Below are 18,217 nucleotides of genomic sequence, written 5' to 3' on the forward strand. Positions count from 1 at the left end.
AGGTGGGCTGCGGCAGCGCCAGCAGGCTCTCAAGATGGTTCAGCAAAGGTGGGCCGCGGCTGCGCCAGCAGGCTCTCAAGATGGTTTCGGAGAAGATAGGCCGCGGCAGCGCCAGCAGGGGGAAACAACCCTTACAACGCAACTATTACAACGCACACCATTACAACGCAGGATCCGTTACAACGCATGACTTTACAACGCATGACATTACATAGCAGATGCTATAACAACGCATGCCATTACAACGTAAGTATTGGTAAGTATGTTATTTTTTTAAATCATTTTTTTAAAATGTAAATTAAATAAATTAATTTAAGTAATAGTATATATTTAGTTTTGGGTTATGGGGTACAGGGGTATTTTTAGGTTTCAGGGCTAGGTTTGGGTTTTGGGGTACAGGGGTATTTTTAGGTTTCAGGGCTAGGTATGGGTTTTGGGGTACAGGGGTATTTTTAGGTTTCAGGACTAGGTATGGGTTTTGGGGTACAGGGGTATTTTTAGGTTTCAGGGCTAGGTATGGGTTTTGGGGTACAGGGGTATTTTTAGGTTTCAGGGTTAGGTTTGGGTTTTGGGGTACAGGGGTATTTTTAGGTTTCAGGGTTAGGTTTGGGTTTTGGGGTACAGGGGTATTTTTAGGTTTCAGGGTTAGGTTTGAGTTTTGGGGTACAGGGGTATTTTTAGGTTTCAGGGCTAGGTTTGGGTTTTGGGGTACAGGGGTATTTTTAGGTTTCAGGGCTAAGTTTGGGTTTTGGGGTACAGGGGTATTTTTAGGTTTCAGGGCTAGGTATGGGTTTTGGGGTACAGGGGTATTTTTAGGTTTCAGGGCTAAGTTTGGGTTTTGGGGTACAGGGGTATTTTTAGGTTTCAGGGCTAGGTATGGGTTTTGGGGTACAGGGGTATTTTTAGGTTTCAGGGCTAGGTATGGGTTTTGGGGTACAGGGGTATTTTTAGGTTTCAGGACTAGGTATGGGTTTTGGGGTACAGGGGTATTTTTAGGTTTCAGGGCTAGGTATGGGTTTTGGGGTACAGGGGTATTTTTAGGTTTCAGGGTTAGGTTTGGGTTTTGGGGTACAGGGGTATTTTTAGGTTTCAGGGTTAGGTTTGGGTTTTGGGGTACAGGGGTATTTTTAGGTTTCAGGGTTAGGTTTGAGTTTTGGGGTACAGGGGTATTTTTAGGTTTCAGGGCTAGGTTTGGGTTTTGGGGTACAGGGGTATTTTTAGGTTTCAGGGCTAAGTTTGGGTTTTGGGGTACAGGGGTATTTTTAGGTTTCAGGGCTAGGTATGGGTTTTGGGGTACAGGGGTATTTTTAGGTTTCAGGGCTAAGTTTGGGTTTTGGGGTACAGGGGTATTTTTAGGTTTCAGGGCTAGGTATGGGTTTTGGGGTACAGGGGTATTTTTAGGTTTCAGGGCTTGGTATGGGGTTTGGGGTACAGGGGTATTTTTAGGTTTCAGGGCTAGGTTTGGGTTTTGGGATACAGGGGTATTTTTAGGTTTCAGGGCTAGGTATGGGTTATGGGGTACATGGGTATTTTTAGGGTTCCGTTTTTAAATAAATAATTTTAAATAATTTAAATAATTAATTTTAATAATGTTATTATTTTTTAATATTAGTTCTATAATAATTGTTCTTTTTAAAATAAACTATTTTTTAAAGTATATATATTTAAAAATTAATTATTAAAAAATAATTTAATTTATTAAATTAATTAAATTTTAATAAATTACATTTAAAAAAATATATATATACTTACCTATACTTACGTTGTAATGGCATGCATTGTAATAGCATCTGCTATGTAATGTCATGCGTTCTAAAAGCATTCGTTGTAAATGTATCTGCGTTGTAAAAATTGCGTTGTAACGGTGTGCGTTGTAAAAGATCGCGATGTAACGTCATACATCCCCAGCAGGCCCTCAGGGAATCTTCAGGTTACAGGCAAAAGAGTTCTTCTGGTGTCGGCCGCGACAGCGTCAGCAGGGCTTCCAGTCCAGGATACAACTGACGTCCTACTCCGGGGCTGGCCCAGATATAGGACTGGAGTCCTTTGATGTCCGGACCCTCTCGCCTGTGGGTCCGAGGGGCCGGGATGATGGTGTCCAGACACCCAGCAGGGGGTGGAGCCAGCGCCCAGGGAGGCCGGAGGGCGATCGTTACCAGGCGTCCGGGGACGGCTGGAGGGCCATCGAAACCCCCTTTTCTCCGGGATCTGTCGAGTGGCCACTCGACCACCTGGGTGGATCTTGGTGCCTTGATGTCTGGGCTTCGCTGGAGCCTGGGCCGGGGCCGAAGCCACGTGGTCGTGACATGGTGGGCCCAAGATGGAGTCGGGCGCGGCCTCGTGCTTAGGCCGTGAGGGGCCCACGATGGAGCCAGGCCGGTAGTGGGGGTCCGGGATGGTGACCGGACCAGCAATGTTAGGGCGTGCAGTGTCGGGAAAAAGGGCTGCCCGATGCTCGGTGGAGGGCCGATGTCGTCCTGGGCCCTCCATGCGGGAGGGGTAGGACCACGCCATGAGGCCGGGTCCAACACGAGCCGACGCAGATCGTACAGAGAGTGATTCACCCACTACCAAGAAAAACATACTACGACCATGACAACACAGGAAACAAGACCAACTACGGAATTCCAAAAGGAGAAAATGGAAGAGTACAGCCACAAGGAATTGAAACAATTCTGCAAAGACCTGGGCATCGCTACCACTGGCCTAAGCACCAAGGAGGACTTTAAATCGGCCCTACAAGCCTGGGTGGACGCCGGTGACACGCCACCCCAAAATGAAGATGGCCCGAACGGAAGCCCAGAGACCAACACGACCACAGCGGGGGAGAGGCCCACGAATCCAGACATGGGCCTTCCCCACGAGGACACCCGAGAACGAGAAAGGAACCGACTCCACGAATTGGAGCTCACCCGACTCCGGCTAGACGGAGAACTCCAGCTGACAACGAAAAAACTAGCCCTCGAGCAACTACGGCTAGAAGGAGACCTGGAGGAGAAACGAAGGCAAAGAGACCTCGAGGAAAAAAAACTCATGCTCGAGCACGAGCGCGGCTTAAAAGAAATAGAACTCAAGGCCAAAGCGAACGATGCCAACACATCCGGGGGCAAGACTTCGCCCCCGCCTGTGGACACGAAGGTGCACATACCCAAGGATGTCGTCAAAGAGTACTTTAAGAACGACGACATCCAACAGTGGTTCAAAGCGTATGAAGTCGCCATGACCGCCCATCGAGTACCCCTCAAAGACTGGGGCGCCGGCCTGTGGGGGAAGTTCGTCAACGAGGGGAGAGACGCCCTGCTAGAGCTTCCCGACATCGAGATGACCTCGTATGAGCATATGAAAACCGCTCTCCTCACTCGCTACGGACTCACCCCCGAAATGTACCGGCAGCGATTCCGAGACTGTAAAAAAATCCCCGGTACCACTTGGGTGGAGTACGTGAACTTTTACAGCAGAGCTTTCGAGGGGTGGATCAAAGGCAGCCAAGGTCACCACCTATCAGCAGTTGGTCGACCTCATTATATGGGAACACCTTTCCAACAACTGCATCATCGAACTCCTGCAGCATCTCCTCGACAGCAAATTGACAGAGCCACGAAAACTCGCTGTCAAGGCTGATAGATGGGAGAGCACCCGAGTCCCCCGGAGCCCGAGGGGAGACTACGGCCGGGGATCTCCGGGGAACCACCGACCACGAGGCGGAGGAGGAGGCCTGAGCAGGGGACGGGACGCCCCCACGGGGTCCTCCTCTACCTCCACTTCGCCATCCCTGGGCAGAAGGGGGGTTCCCCTAGCCCGACCCGGGCCCCGCCCGAATGTTACGTGCCACAGATGCCAGCGACAGGGTCATTATGCTAACGACCCCCTATGTCCGACGAACCAGCGACCCAGCACCACCGGCCCGCCGAACCGCCAGATCGCGGCCGCCGCCCTGGGAACCGAAGGCGGCGAAGACATCTACCCCGAGCAGGCCGAGTGGGAGCCCGCCGCTATGATCTTAGCATGCCTGGGTGATCGAGACATGATCCCCCGAGACCCGATCCCAAGCAATACCCAGAAGTACCGCCAATGGGTCACCATCAATGGACGCCGGGCCGAAGCCCTCCGTGACACTGGGGCCAGTGTGACGGCGGTCCGCTGCCACTTAGTGACACCAGAACAGATCCTCCCCAACGTCCTGTGCCCGGTCCGGTCAGCGGATAACTCCGAGACTTTGTGCCAAATGGCCCGTATCCCCTTCGAATGGGGGGGGGTGTCGGGTACGCTGAAAGTAACCGTCCGAGATGATGCCCCCGTGGACTGCCTCCTCGGGAACGATCTAGAAAGTTCCGCCTGGGCCCAAGTCGAGCGGAGAGAGCATCTGGGGATGTTAGGCATTCCCGAGTGGGCCTGTGCGACCACTCGATCCATGGCCGCCCGGGCCTCCGCCCCGATCGAAGATGCCACACCGGGAGAACCAGAGTGGCCCGCACCACCACCGGCCGTCGTCCCTGAGGACGCCGAACCGGAACTCGACCCCCCGGGGCCCAGCCATGAAGACCTCACGGAGCTCAGCCACCTTCCCGAACTAGCTCAATGGCGTCAAGAAGGTGGCCATACCCGCGAACAGTTCCATCAGGAACAGAAAACCTGTCCCTCCCTTGAGGGAATCCGACAACAAGCCGCCACTCAAGCCGCGGGGGACCCCTCTGGGTCCCACTGGGTCTATTGGGACCACGACCTTCTCTACAGCAAGCAGAAGATTGCCGAACTAGGGGCCAGCCGGGTGCTGGTCGTCCCCCTCCGATTCAGAGACTTCCTCTTGAACTTGGCACACGACGTGCCCCTCGCCGGGCACCTGGGGCAGGACACAACTTACAGCCGCCTGGTGACCCATTTCTACTGGCCGAAAATGCGCAACGATGTGAGTAATCACTGCCGATCCTGTCTGACATGTCAAGCCAGCGGGAAGAGCGGGGGAAAAGTCAAGGCTCCGCTCCAGCCTTTTCCCGTGGTCACCACCCCCTTCGAGCGAGTGGGGATAGACATAGTGGGGCCCCTGGACCCCCGCACCTCTCAAGGGCACCGCTTCATCCTCGTCCTGGTGGACCATGCCACCCGCTATCCGGAAGCCATCCCTCTCCGAACTATCACGGCCCCAGTAGTCGGCCGAGCCCTAATGGGGATCTTCTCCAGAGTCGGCTTCCCCCGGGAAGTCGTGAGTGATCTGGGCACCAACTTTATATCCAAATATATGCGGTCCCTGTGGCAACAGTGCGGGGTCACATATAAGTTCACCACCCCGTATCACCCCCAAGGAAATGGACTTGTAGAGCAATTTAACAGAACAGTGAAAGGGATGATCAAGGGCCTCGAAGAGCCGCTACGACGCAAATGGGATGTCCTGCTGCCCTGCCTCCTGTTTGCATATCGCGAGGTACCCCAGAAGTCCCTGGGGTTCAGCCCCTTTGAACTATTGTATGGGCACCCGGTCCGAGGCCCCCTCAGCCTGGTCAAAGAAGGCTGGGAGACGGCTGTCCGAGGGGCTCCGCCAGATGTCTACCAGTACCTCCTGACCCTCCGCAACCAAACTCGGAAGTTCCGGGAACTGGACGAGGCCAACCTGGAGGCCAGTCAGGAGGAGATGAAACGCTGGTATGACCAGAACGCCTCATCCATCGAATTCGAGCCAGGCCAGCAGGTCTGGGTCATGTCCCCGGTTGAACCTTGTGCCCTCCAGGACAAGTGGACGGGGCCCTTCAAGGTGGTGGAGCGCAGGAGCCCCGTCACCTATCTGGTGGACATGGAGTCCCCCCGGAACCCCTTCCGGGTTCTACACGCTAACCGACTCAAGCCGCACTTTGCCCGCACTGAACTAAGTCTGCTGCTAGCGACCGATGACGGAGCGGAAGACGACTCTGAACCCCTACCCGATCTCCTGAGCACCACCGACAAAGACGGCTCCGTCGAAGGGGTCCCGCTCTCCTCGACCCTGACCCCAGAACAACACCAAGACTGCCGGAAGCTGCTGGGGCAATTTGCAGATCTGTTCTCCCTCACTCCGGGGGTCACCCGGTGGTGTGTCCAAGATGTAGACACCGGAGACAGCCCGCATGTGCGACACCGAGCCTACCGCGTGCCTGCATCCAGACCGAGGTGGCCAAGATGTTGGCCCTAGGGGTAGTCGAACCCTCCGACAGCCCCTGGGCCAGTCCCGTTGTCCTGGTCCCGAAAGCCGCCGCCCTCGGCACACCCCCGGAGCTCCGGTTCTGTGTCGACTACCGGAGGTTGAATGCAGTCACCAGGACCGACGCCCACCCCATCCCCGGGCGGATGAACTGATCGATCGCCTGGGGGCCGCAAAATATCTCAGCACCTTCGACCTCACGGCCGGATACTGGCAGATCGGCCTCACCCCTGGAGCTCAGGAGCGATCGGCCTTCTCGACCCCTGATGGCCACTACCATTTCAAGGTGATGCCCTTCGGCCTGAAGAACGCCCCGGCCACATTCCAGAGACTCGTAAATAAGGTCCTGGCCGGGCTAGAAGAGTTCAGTGCCGCCTATCTAGACGACATTGCAGTATACAGCCTCCACTGGGATGAGCACCTGACCCACCTCTGGGAGGTCCTGATGGCCCTCCGACGGGCCGGACTGACAATAAAAGCCAGCAAGTGCCAGATAGGCCAAGGGTCCGTGACCTATCTGGGACACCAAGCAGGGAGCGGCCAGGTGGCTTCCCTCCAGCCAAAGATTGACGCCATCCGGGCCTGGGAGCCCCCGGTCACCCAAACAGCAGTCCGAGCCTTCATGGGGCTCACGGGATATTATCGGCGCTTCATAAAGGACTATGGGAGCATTGTGGGGCCCCTCACAGAACTAACGTCCAAGAGACTACCGCCAAAGGTGCACTGGACCCCCGAGTGCCAGGTCGCCTTCGACACCCTAAAAACTGCCATGTGCACCACCCCTGTGCTCCAAGCCCCCGACTACAGCCGATAGTTTGTGGTCCAAACCGACGCCTCGGAGCACGCCATTGGGGCGGTCCTATCGCAAGTTAACCCCGAGGGGGTTGACCATCCTGTGGCCTTCATCAGCCGGCGGCTGCTGGCTAGAGAACAACGATGGAGCACCATCGAGAGGGAAGCCTTCGCAGTCGTATGGGCCTTAAAGAAGCTCCGGCCCTACCTCTTCGGCACCCACTTCAGGGTCCAGACCGACCACCGGCCCCTGCGGTGGCTAATGCAGATGCGGGGAGAAAACCCGAAACTATTGCGATGGTCCATCTCTCTCCAAGGGATGGACTTCACTGTGGAACATCGCCCGGGCAACGACCACGCCAATCCTGACGGCCTGTCCCGATTCTTCCGCCTCGGCGAGGAGAACCCCCAAGGAGATGGGTGACTATCCCCTGCCTTCAGCTGGGGGGGGACGCGTGTTGGACCCGGCCTCATGGCGTGGCCTTATTCCCCCCCGCATGGCGGGCCCCGAACGACATCGGCCCTCCGCCGAGCCCCGGGTGGCACCTTTTTGCCCGATCCTGCACGCCCCATCACTGCCGGTCCGGCTATCATCCCGGACCACCACCACGAACCACGGCCGGAACACGAGGCCGCGCCCGACGCCCTCTTGGGCACCCCACGTCACGAACACGTGGCCTCGGCCCCGACCAAGGCCCCAGCGAAGCCCCGACATCGAGGCACCAAGATCCACCCAGGTGGTCGAGTGGCCACTCAACCGATCCAAGAGGAGGGGAGTTTCGATGGCCCTCCAGCCGTCCCAGGACGCCTGGTATCGATCGCCCTCCGGCCTCCCTGGGCGCTGGCTCCACCCCCCTGCTGGGTGTCTGGACACCATCATCCCGGCCCCTCTGGCCCCCAGGCGCGACGGTCCGGACATCAAAGGACTCCAGTCCTATATCTGGGCCAGCCCCGGAGTAGGACCACAGTTGTATCCTGGACTGGTAGCCCTGCTGGCGCTGCTGCGGCCTATCCTCGCTGAATCATCCTGAGAGCCTGCTGGCGCTGCCGCGGCCCACCTTCGCTGAACCATCTTGAGAGCCTGCTGGCGCTGCCGCGGCCCATCTTCGCTGAACCATCTTGAGAGCCTGCTGGCGCTGCCGCGGCCCACCTTCGCTGAACCATCTTGAGAGCCTGCTGGCGCTGCCGCGGCCTATCTTCGCGGAACCATCTCGAGAGCCGGCTGGCGCTGCCGCGGCTCGATCCCTCGGAACCCCCCCGGTTCGAGGATTGAGAGCTGTGCGTAGGGCATCCCTTCCTACTCCCGTACTGAGACTGTCCCGCTACCCTGTCCCTGATTTACGAGACTTTCCAGATCTTTCTATCTGCCTGTACATACTGCTGAGAACAAGTATCCCTTTACTCTTGATAAAGCCTAAGAACTTATCTTCCTGTGTGGTGTCCGTTTGTAGTGTTGTGGTTACTCGGCTGTATGATCTTAGGAGAGGACCCTCACCCAGGAGGGCTCTCGACCACGCTCGGCTGCATCTCCGCGGAGAGGTGGACCTAGGGGTGGTCAGTCAGACATCTTCTGCCTCCCCCGGGATCGCCTTTCTAACAGGGGGGTGGTTGGTTCTCAGGGGAGAGATAAGTAGGCGGGCTGGTTCTCTTGGAATACTCACAGTCCGTTTATCCAGTCTCTAGTCCGGCTCTTAATTCCCTGAGCCTCGGGTGGGGGGACTTGGAGAGGACCACTTCGGGTCTGATTCAGGAGCTGCTCACACCCCGAGGTCGGGGGAGGGCTCGTGGGTCACGAGTCGGTGTAGAAATTCTGGTGGGCTGCAGTACTGCTCTGACGTCACCCCCGAGCAGGGAAGGAGGCCTTGGTGCGCTCCAGCGGATGCGTGTCCTCCGGTTCAGGAGCTGGGCTCGCACCCCGAGGTCAGGGGAGGGCTTGTGGGTCACGAGCTGATTTAGCAATTCGGCTGGGCGGCAGTACGGCTCTGACGTCATCCCCGGGCAGGGAATGAGGCCTTGGTGCGCACCGGCGGGTGCGTGTCCTTAAAATGAGGGGTCCTTAAAATGAGGGGTCCTTAAAATGAGGGGTCCTTAAAATGAGGGGTCCTTAAAATGAGGGGTCCTCTCCAGGTATTCTCACGTCCACTTCGGTGGATTTCAGCAGCGGTGCGCCCTACGCCCGAGGTGTACTCCATGGCTACTGGAGTACGGGACGTACTCCCACGGCTACCGGAGTACGGTGCGCATCAGTTCCTGCAGGCTTCGTTCCAGGGTACTCGGGATGGCAGGCGTACTGGACGGAGAGTCCGTTGCGTGCCCCACGCTTGAAGCGTACTCTACGGCTACCGGAGTACGGGGCCAGTGGCGAGCGGCACAGTTCCTCTGGCGAGGCGTACCCTGGAGCGTGATAGGTCCTCTGCGCTTCCAGGTACGCGACGTCCAGTTCAATCAGGAGGATGTACTCGTCCACGGCGATGCCCGGCTCGAGCCGCGACACGGTCAGCAGGGCTCGAGTCAGGGACAAGGGTGCGCCTTCACGGAGGGACGGGAGCCGCCACTACGTCTGCAGAACTCCAAGGGGGTTAGTCAGTACCCTTTTTATTCGGGAGAGCCGCGATAGTCTCAGCAGGGCTCGGGAAGTTCTTCTTGGGCACGCGACCCCCTTCTCCTCCAATTCCAGGATCCAACTGCCTTTTCACTGTCTCGGTTGTTCTTTTTGAATCCTTGTTAGTTCGTCCTCCCTTCCCAGCTCCCGCCCCCTTCCAGATGCCTCCTCGCGGTCCGGGGGGGCTGAGCGGCCTCCCTTGCCATTTTCGCATTCCTCCTTTGAAGTCCGGAGGTGGGAGGGGTTTTTAGTAGTCCGGCAGGGATCGGGCCGGCCGGGCGGGAGGTGTTATCGCACATGCCTCCGTCCCATCCTGCTGGTCAGAGGCTCGTCCCCCCCAGCTGTCCAGGGGGTGCTGGGGATCTGGTTTCACAGTGGCCGGGCTCTGGGGGCAGGGCGCTGGCTGGCCTAACTGGTTGCTGGTCCTGGGCCATGGGGTTGCTGTTCTCGGGGAGAAGGGTGGGGGGCTGCGCTGGGGCGGCTGCTATTACTGGGGGAAGAGGGATGGAGTTACGGGGGTGAGGAGTGTCGTTCATGTGTGTGCAGGGTCACGCCGAGGCGGTCAGGTCTAGCACACACACACAGCCACACACACACAACCATCCACACACAAACATCCACACACACATTTACACACACATCCACACACACATCCACACACACATAACACCGCACACAACACTGCACACCTGTACACACACTAAACACAGAACCACACACAACCGCACCCACACACAACCACACAACCTCACACAACTACACACACAACCAACCACACACACACACACACACACATCCACACAGACAACCACACACACACATCCACACACCCACGCACAATACACCACCACACACCACCACCACACAACCAACCATACACACAACCAACCACACCCACAACCACACCCACACCCAACCACAACCACACACACTGCCCCCAGCCATTCACTGCCTATCAGCCTCCTCTCAGCCAGGCAGCACCATCGCAATTAGTTTCACTTGAACGCGGTCGGAATCAGTTTCACTTTCACGGCCGCTTTCGCCGTGAAAGTGTTCGCGTTTTTAGTTTTATTCAGCATTCACTCTTGTTTCCTAGTGCTTGAAAATCCAATCTCTACAATATTTAAGCAACCTGCACGTCTCCTGTCAACCATACCACTCCATGCATTTTCTCCAATCCACATATAATATCAGAGGTACAGACAAAGGTAACCAGGTTTCTTATATCAATAACCAGAATACTAAACTGCATTTGCGCCCCACTTAGTTTTAAAGAGCAAACAGTTATTCTAATCGGTTTATTTCACAGAGGTTGTGTCTTAGGAGAAGGGCAGTGGCACTCGCATGGCACTATACGCTAGTGTGTTCAAAAGAGTGGTTAAAAAAAAGCTATATGAAAAATTGACTCTTTAAAATTCTGATTTCACCAGAATCCAAGTCCTCCACATCACCCTGTTTTTTTGGCTGTTAGTTGTGAAAAGACCAATATTGCCTCCATTTTCATTATTCTGTATCCTCGGTTCAATTCTGGGGTGCTTTTTCAACTTGTTGCTTGTTCATTGCGAATCTTACTGTTACTAATTCAAATTGTGTTACCTTTGGCTTATTTGCAATGCAAATTTTATCTCAATAAGTTGCTGTAACAAGCTGCAAGTCCGCTACATAAGCCCATTCATTTGCTAATTATTTTCCACATAAGGTACCAAGACCATAAAGTGGAGTTTTCAGGATTCTAAATAGTTTCTCTCTCCTGCACCCCCTACTCCTGTATTGAGGTTACGAGTGACTTGGCACCCGCCTTTCAGGGGTTCTTGCATCCACCCAAGACTGGCCTGGCACTGGTGCGTCCCAGCCTGGCACACACCGGGTGATGATCTCTGCACCTCCTTCTAGACCCCAGCTCACTACTGTTTGCAGTCTGTCACTCACCCCTTGTTGTATAGCGTTTTAGGACTCTAGTGTAATTTTACCGATTCATCCCCTTATTTCGGTAAAATTCACATTACCCTTATATAGGTATAAAAATCATACCCATATTTAGACATAACCCATCCAGTCCAAATACGGCGTGGCTACTTCCACTAGGTCCAAAAAGCCACAACGATTTCTTGGAAAACTGCTTCAGCAGTCAGGGACATCCCCTTTCTTGAATATTGATTTGTCCTAGAAATCATGGCGTTCTTTGGTGACGTTATTATGTCCGACCTTACGTCAATCCAGGCACCTTCAAGGTATAAATATGCCTACACTTGCCCTAGAAAACACACTGTGGTTTGGAGCAGTCCGACTATCTACTTGCTCGACGCATCTCGCTACAGCAAGTACCGAAGGAAGCCGACCCTCCAGCTGACGCACTGACAGAGGCTGCCTTTCTCTCGCTGAGAATCCAGCACCAGTGTTTCCAAGCTCCCCTTGCGGGTGTTCGGAAATCGAGTCCGGAGACAGAGATACCAGACCTCCTTCATTCTAAACCAAGGTACGGAGCTGATTAGACCCTAAGAGAAATCTTGGATAGATTCTTGGCAAAGAAACTAAACACATACTTACTTCTTCCCTCGTACTAGACTACGGTTAGGTACATAGGGGTAGGCGTATTTTGAAAACACCAACTGAGTACTTTTAGTCTGTTATTTATGTATGTATTTTATGGCTTAGAAACCATACCATGCTTTTACAGTATTATTTTATAATACTCTTCTTGCTGTACGCATTATACTTTACAGCCAATATTACGATTGTAGCAGTTAATTTCTTCTGCATGAGAAAGAAGACTGTTCAATAAATACTTTTATTAAAAAGGCCTGTCTCTCTATTTCTCTGCATCTCTGGTGAAACGAAGCATGCACGATTGACTGAGTAAAATATCTATCTATTGTTTCCACGACTGAAGATCAGTTTTATTCTTGGGGAAACAAAGTTGTCATGTTTATGCGGTTGTCAGAAACGAATCCCTTCTTGTGTATTCGAGAAAGTTTCTAGTGACCTCTGAGCTAGCTGGCACTCACAATTAAGTCTGATATAGACCCAGTCGACTTAAGTCCTACGTCACATCTATAGGATACATTATTCCAATGCGGAGAGCTTTTTGGGAATATAGGAACTACACTACACCCTCACCTCCCTGGCACTCACCCTTCACCCCTCAGGCCTGACAGTCACTCCTCCCTCCTGGCACTCACCCGTCTCCCTCTCTAGCACTCAGCATTGACTCTCCTTGACACTCAACTCTCACCTCCCTGACACTCACCCTCGACCCTCCTGGTACTCATACTTCCCCCTCCCTAGCACATATTCTTCACCCCCCTGACACTCACCCATGTCCCTCCTGGCATTCACTACTCGCCCCCTTGGCACTCACCCTTCAGCTCCATGGCACTAGCCCTTTGTTGGACCCGGCCTCGTGGCGTGGTCCCACTCCTCCCACATGGCGGGCCCTGGACAGCAGCGACCCCTGTCCTCCCCGACGAAACTACCTCTCCAACCCTCCACGAGAGCCGCCACGTCTGGTGACCCCCGGCTCTCCCCCTCAGGACCCCGGCGACCCTACTCGCCCCCTCTGCTGGTCCGACCCTTATCCCGGGCCGCCATCCCAGGCCCGACTCCATCTTGGATCCTCCCCGTCCGGACCACGTGGCCTCGGCCCGACCTCGGCCGCGGGCCCAGCGGAGCCCCGACATTGAGGCACCAAGACCCGACCAGGCGGTAAAACGGCCACTTGACGGATCAAGGAGGAGGGGAGTTTCGATGGGCCTCCTGCCGTCCCCGGACGCCGGGTTTCGATCGCCCTCCGGCCCCCTGGGCGCTGGCTCTACCCCCCTGCTGGGTGTCTGGACACTCTCACCCCGGCCCCTCTGACCCCCAGGCGCGAGGGTCCGGACATCAAAGGACTCCAGACCTATATCTGGGCCAGCTCTGGAATGGGTCAGCAGTTGTATCCTGGAGTCGAGGGCCCTGCTGACGCTGTCGCGGCTGACCCCAAGAAGGACTCACTACTCTGAACCCTGAAACCCTCTCTGGAGCCTGCTGGCGCTGCCGCGGTCCAAACTCGCTGAAACCATCTCTGGAGCCTGCTGGCGCTGCCGCGGTCCAACCTCGCTGAAAACCATCTCTGGAGCCTGCTGGCGCTGCCGCGGTCCAAACTCGCCGAACCCATCTCTGGAGCCTGCTGGCGCTGCTGCGGTCCAACCTCGCTGAAACCACCTTCGGAGCCCTGCTGGCGCTGCCGCGGTTCGACCTTGCGGAACCCCCCAGCTCGAGGATTGAGAGCTGTGCGTAGGGTATCCCTGTACCAGGCTGGTACTAAGACTGTCCCGCTACCCCTTCCCCCCAGTTACCGAGACTTTAAGGATCCCTCGATCCGGTTGTACATATTGCCGAAAGAATCAATCGGTATTGCTGATATAGACGCTCAGAATTTATCCTCTTGTGTGGTGTCCCTTTGTAGTGGTGTGATTGCTCTGCTGTCACGATTCTAGGAGAGGACCCTCACCCAGGAGGCCTCTCGACGGCGCTCGGCCACTCCCATAAGGAGAGGTGGGTCTCGGGGTGGTCAGTCAGACATCTTCTGCCTCCCCAGGGACCGCCTTTCTAACACCCTTCATCCCCCTGGCCTGGCAGCTATACTTCACACCTTGCACTCACCCTTCCCCCTCCCTGGCACTAACCTTTGACCCTCCTGACTCTTACATCTCACTTCCATGGCACTCAACCTTCACCTCCCTGGCACTCATACTTCATCCCCCTGACCTGGCACTCAACCTTCACCTCCATAGCACTAGCCCTTCACCCCCTGGCTTGGCGGCTACCCCTCACCCCTGGCACTCATACTTCCCCTTCTCGGCACGTACCCTTCCCCTCTCTGGCACTCACCCTTGACCCTCCTGACTCTTATATCTTATCTCCCTCGCACTCACTCCTCACCTCTCTGGCACTCACCCTTCACCCCCATGGCCTGACAGTCACCCTTGTCCCTCCTGGCATTCACTCCTCACCTCGCTGCCACTCACTCTTGACCCTCCTGGCACTAGCCCGGTTTCCCCCAAAAACAAAAAATAACAAGCATTGGCATAGCCAGTAGGTCTCACCTTTGGGACCTTTTAAGTGTTTAGCCATGCAACAGTTGATGTTGTTGCACCAAGGATATTGTGCTGCACAACTAAATACTTATAAGGTCCCAAATGCGAGACCTATTGGCCAAGCCAATGCTTGTTTTCTTTTCAAAGTGGGTGGGGTAACCATGTAGGGCTGTGAGAGCGGAAGCAACGGGGAAGCAATACGGGGGCGGAAGCAACACAGAGGATTAGGGAGGATAGCAAATGGAAAGGGAGATATAAACAGAGGAAATGAATGCAAAGTGGAGCTGTGGGGAGAAGTGCACAGGCATAAAGCAAGTGCATCCCGGGGGCCTGAAAAGGAGCAGACGAGTGTGCAGAGAAGGAGCAAAGCAAGCACAGTGGGACTACACATTGCAGACTGCTGGAAATACACATGCACTCTCGTTGAGTGCTTAAACAAAAATAAAAATGTAATAAATGAAAAAGCGATAAGTGTAAGGACACAGTAATGCAACCATGTACAAGGGGAGGGACACATACAAGGAGAAAGGAAAGCCCACACATGAACAAATTAGAAACAAACAAATGTGCAACAATAAAGCCTACTAATGGTGAGCAATGAGCAGGCTCCAAACCACTGTAAGCTAACAATATGTATTGCAACCCAAGACCTAAAAAGGATGCAGTGCAAAGAAGGATCTTCAAAACCGTCAGGTTAATTTCATTCAGTAGGTCAGACCAATATTAAGGAATTGCACATCGAATCTCGTTCACTTCCAGCAATTAATTAAACAATAAAAAATATAAAGGCAGCTCCCCAACCTTTCTGGTCACTTACAGCTTTCGATGTATGCAAGTACTGAGATACCATCTCTCGCTTTATCGTGATATCCTTTGCACGCAGTGGTTGTTGCTTCTCATCATTCAGGTTCATATCAACCTAGTTTAAGAAACACAAACATGAAATTACTCAAAATAGGTATGCAAATCACAGAACATGAGTATTAATTCTCTTTGCTCGAAGATATGCTCAAAGATATCCAAAATAGGTTAAAGCATTTAGGCCATAATGAACACCTTCATGCAACCAGGCTCACCAGTCATAATATGGCCAAAGGGCATTTATTCAGTCAATTGATGGCACACATCCTTCGATTACTCTCTCCGGCTTAAGCCTGCTATTAACTCATCATTACAGCCTAAATTATTTTTGTTCATTTCAACAAAGGTCTCAGAGTTGGTTTACCATGAAAAATGTTCAAGTATAAAAATAAACACAGAATTTATCACTCAAATATTAAGAACATATTATGAGAGAGAAGAGTGGCAATACAAGCATTCGGAAATGTAACTTTTCAAGATTTCTTACGGTTACTGTCAGCAACATCAGCAAAAATGAAAAAGACTTCTTCCACAATGGGTCTTAACCTAACAGCAGGCCATATCCATTCAGACGGAGGTGTACTTCATTAGTATGCCCTGTTGACAACATGGAACTTCACTTACCGAACAAATTGTTTACCTTTGGTAGCGCACTTTCTGGTGGATACCCTAAACTGTAGGAAGGGAGAGTATTATGCATTGATGCTGGTTAGGCTTCACTATGCAGTACTCTCACAATACCTCAAAAATGGAACTTGGATTCACAATAATAAATCCTTAGTATAGCCCTGGGGAAGTGGCAAAAAGCAGTCTGGATTTACTAAAGGAACATGTGTTAAGCATTTTTTGAGTACCAACATGGACGATAAGTAATTGACACGACTTGAAAGAAATCAGACAGTAATTTATAAAAAATAAAGCAGATTTTGATATACATTTGGACATTAAAATGAAGTCAAGCGGATAAGTACTATCAGAGTTATGAATTTTAGAAGCAAAATTAAAATGAGTGCAAAACTCTATCAATGAGGTCAATGGGAAAAAGCACTAGTGTAAATTGATCGCTTGCAGGTCTAGCTGCATGGAACCCAAGGAGGGTAAAGGTGATGCGGGTCCCAAGACCAAGTCACAACAGTCAGTTTGATTTTACCTGGTTCAAAAATCCCAGTTGTAGAACTGTCCTTGTTGTCCATGGTGCTGAAGCGGGTGCTGTGGGGAGCGGTCTTTACCGCTTACATGGAACTGGTGAGGAAACGGGTGCAAAAAGGCAACAACTAAGCCACTGCTGATGTCAGATGAAGATGTTGAGGTCTTCTCTTGAGTACCAGAATCGAGTAAAGGTGGTGGTTGCTGGACTGGGCACCAACAAGCCTTGCAGCAGTAAGCTCAGCAGAAAGTTATTTTGACGTCCAGATGTACAGGGGAAAACGGTAGCTGCCTGAAACTTGCTGGAAGTCAGGACTACGCATTCCCACAATGCACTGGACCATCTACTTTTCTAAGTCCCCTTGGCGGGACTGATGTTCACCGTTTCTTTGGTTCCGGTAAGTTGTTTATACCTGCAGTGTGCAGGGGACTAGTGTCACTAGTACAGGGGAGTCTGGAGTTGCCTTTGGCTCTCAAATGGATCCCTCTGTCTGGGGGTGCCAATCTTCAGTCTGAGACGAGTTGCAGTCATGTAGTTTCAGGAAGGTTGCCACAGGGGCAGAGTATCATGCCTTTGGTTTGTGCAGATCCTGTCGCTGCAGATTCGGGTCTCATCTTTTTCCTTTGCAAATCATATCAGAACTAAGGTTCTGGTGTCAGGGATGGCCCTTAAATCATAGATTTAGGGGCATTAGGGGTGTGGGTGCAAGTAGCTAATGGGCTACTAGCCCGAGCGGCTAACCCGGCCCTGAGGTGACCACGTCACCTGCATGGCACCTTTTCTACCTAGAACCCTCTATTATGCCACTTTAAAAAATGTCAGGGTCTTTCCTTAGCTTTACAGACCAGGAAGCCCACCCTAAAAGTGTGGCTAGCCTTCTGGGGGTGTACACCTCCTGGATACACGGAAGGGGCATACACTTGCCTGTACACGGCCAGGACGCCGCGATAAACGAACGGACCCAGAATTAAAGGGAAGATACATGCTAGGACCAAACAGATGGCAATACGAATTTGAGGCTTTACCTCATAATATTGGAGAATTTAAGCCAAGCTGCAATATAGTAGGCGTGCTGCCTCAATATACATGATTGAATAGCCAGGGTAAAACGGCATTCCATAAATATCCTCTAACCATTTGGAAGAAATTATATCCAATACAGGAGGGGAACATCGATAAGGGTGATCCTGATTTTGTGAAGCCTTGACGAAGCCGTAGGTGTCTTGAACTTAGGCGAAACGCGTTGGCGCAAGGAGTGGATTTTGTGGAATAAAAGATTTCTGTTGTAACACCGTTACTTTGGAGTGGAAGTTTGGACTTACAATTGGCAATTGCATTTAATTTTCTGTGTGCTCCGAGATCTTGTGTTTTATATACACCTCCTGGATACCCAATTTTCCCACCTGCTCAGGTGCGAATGCGCCTGGGGGCAGGGGGAACATAACATGTATTTGTAAGGCACCCGTGGGCATCTGGGCGCTGATTAACAGATGTTTGTTACTCAACTCAATGGTACTCATTTTATCGACCTCAGGAGAATGAAAGGCTTAGTGAACCCACCGGGATTTGAA

General features: G+C 53.0%; 1 protein-coding gene across 1 annotated transcript in view; it reads right to left on the reverse strand.

The window, feature by feature from the left end:
• DIAPH1 (diaphanous related formin 1) overlaps positions 1–18,217 on the reverse strand; it is a 1,046,618-nt gene that overhangs the window by 790,494 nt on the left and 237,907 nt on the right. Inside the window, exon 4 of the mRNA XM_078653498.1 lies at positions 15,456–15,557. Coding sequence (XP_078509624.1) covers positions 15,456–15,557 — 102 coding nt within the window. The remainder of the gene's footprint in view (positions 1–15,455; positions 15,558–18,217) is intronic.

Source organism: Lissotriton helveticus, chromosome 7 (genome assembly GCF_964261635.1).
Source record: "Lissotriton helveticus chromosome 7, aLisHel1.1, whole genome shotgun sequence".
NCBI classification, from domain to species: Eukaryota; Metazoa; Chordata; class Amphibia; order Caudata; family Salamandridae; genus Lissotriton; species Lissotriton helveticus.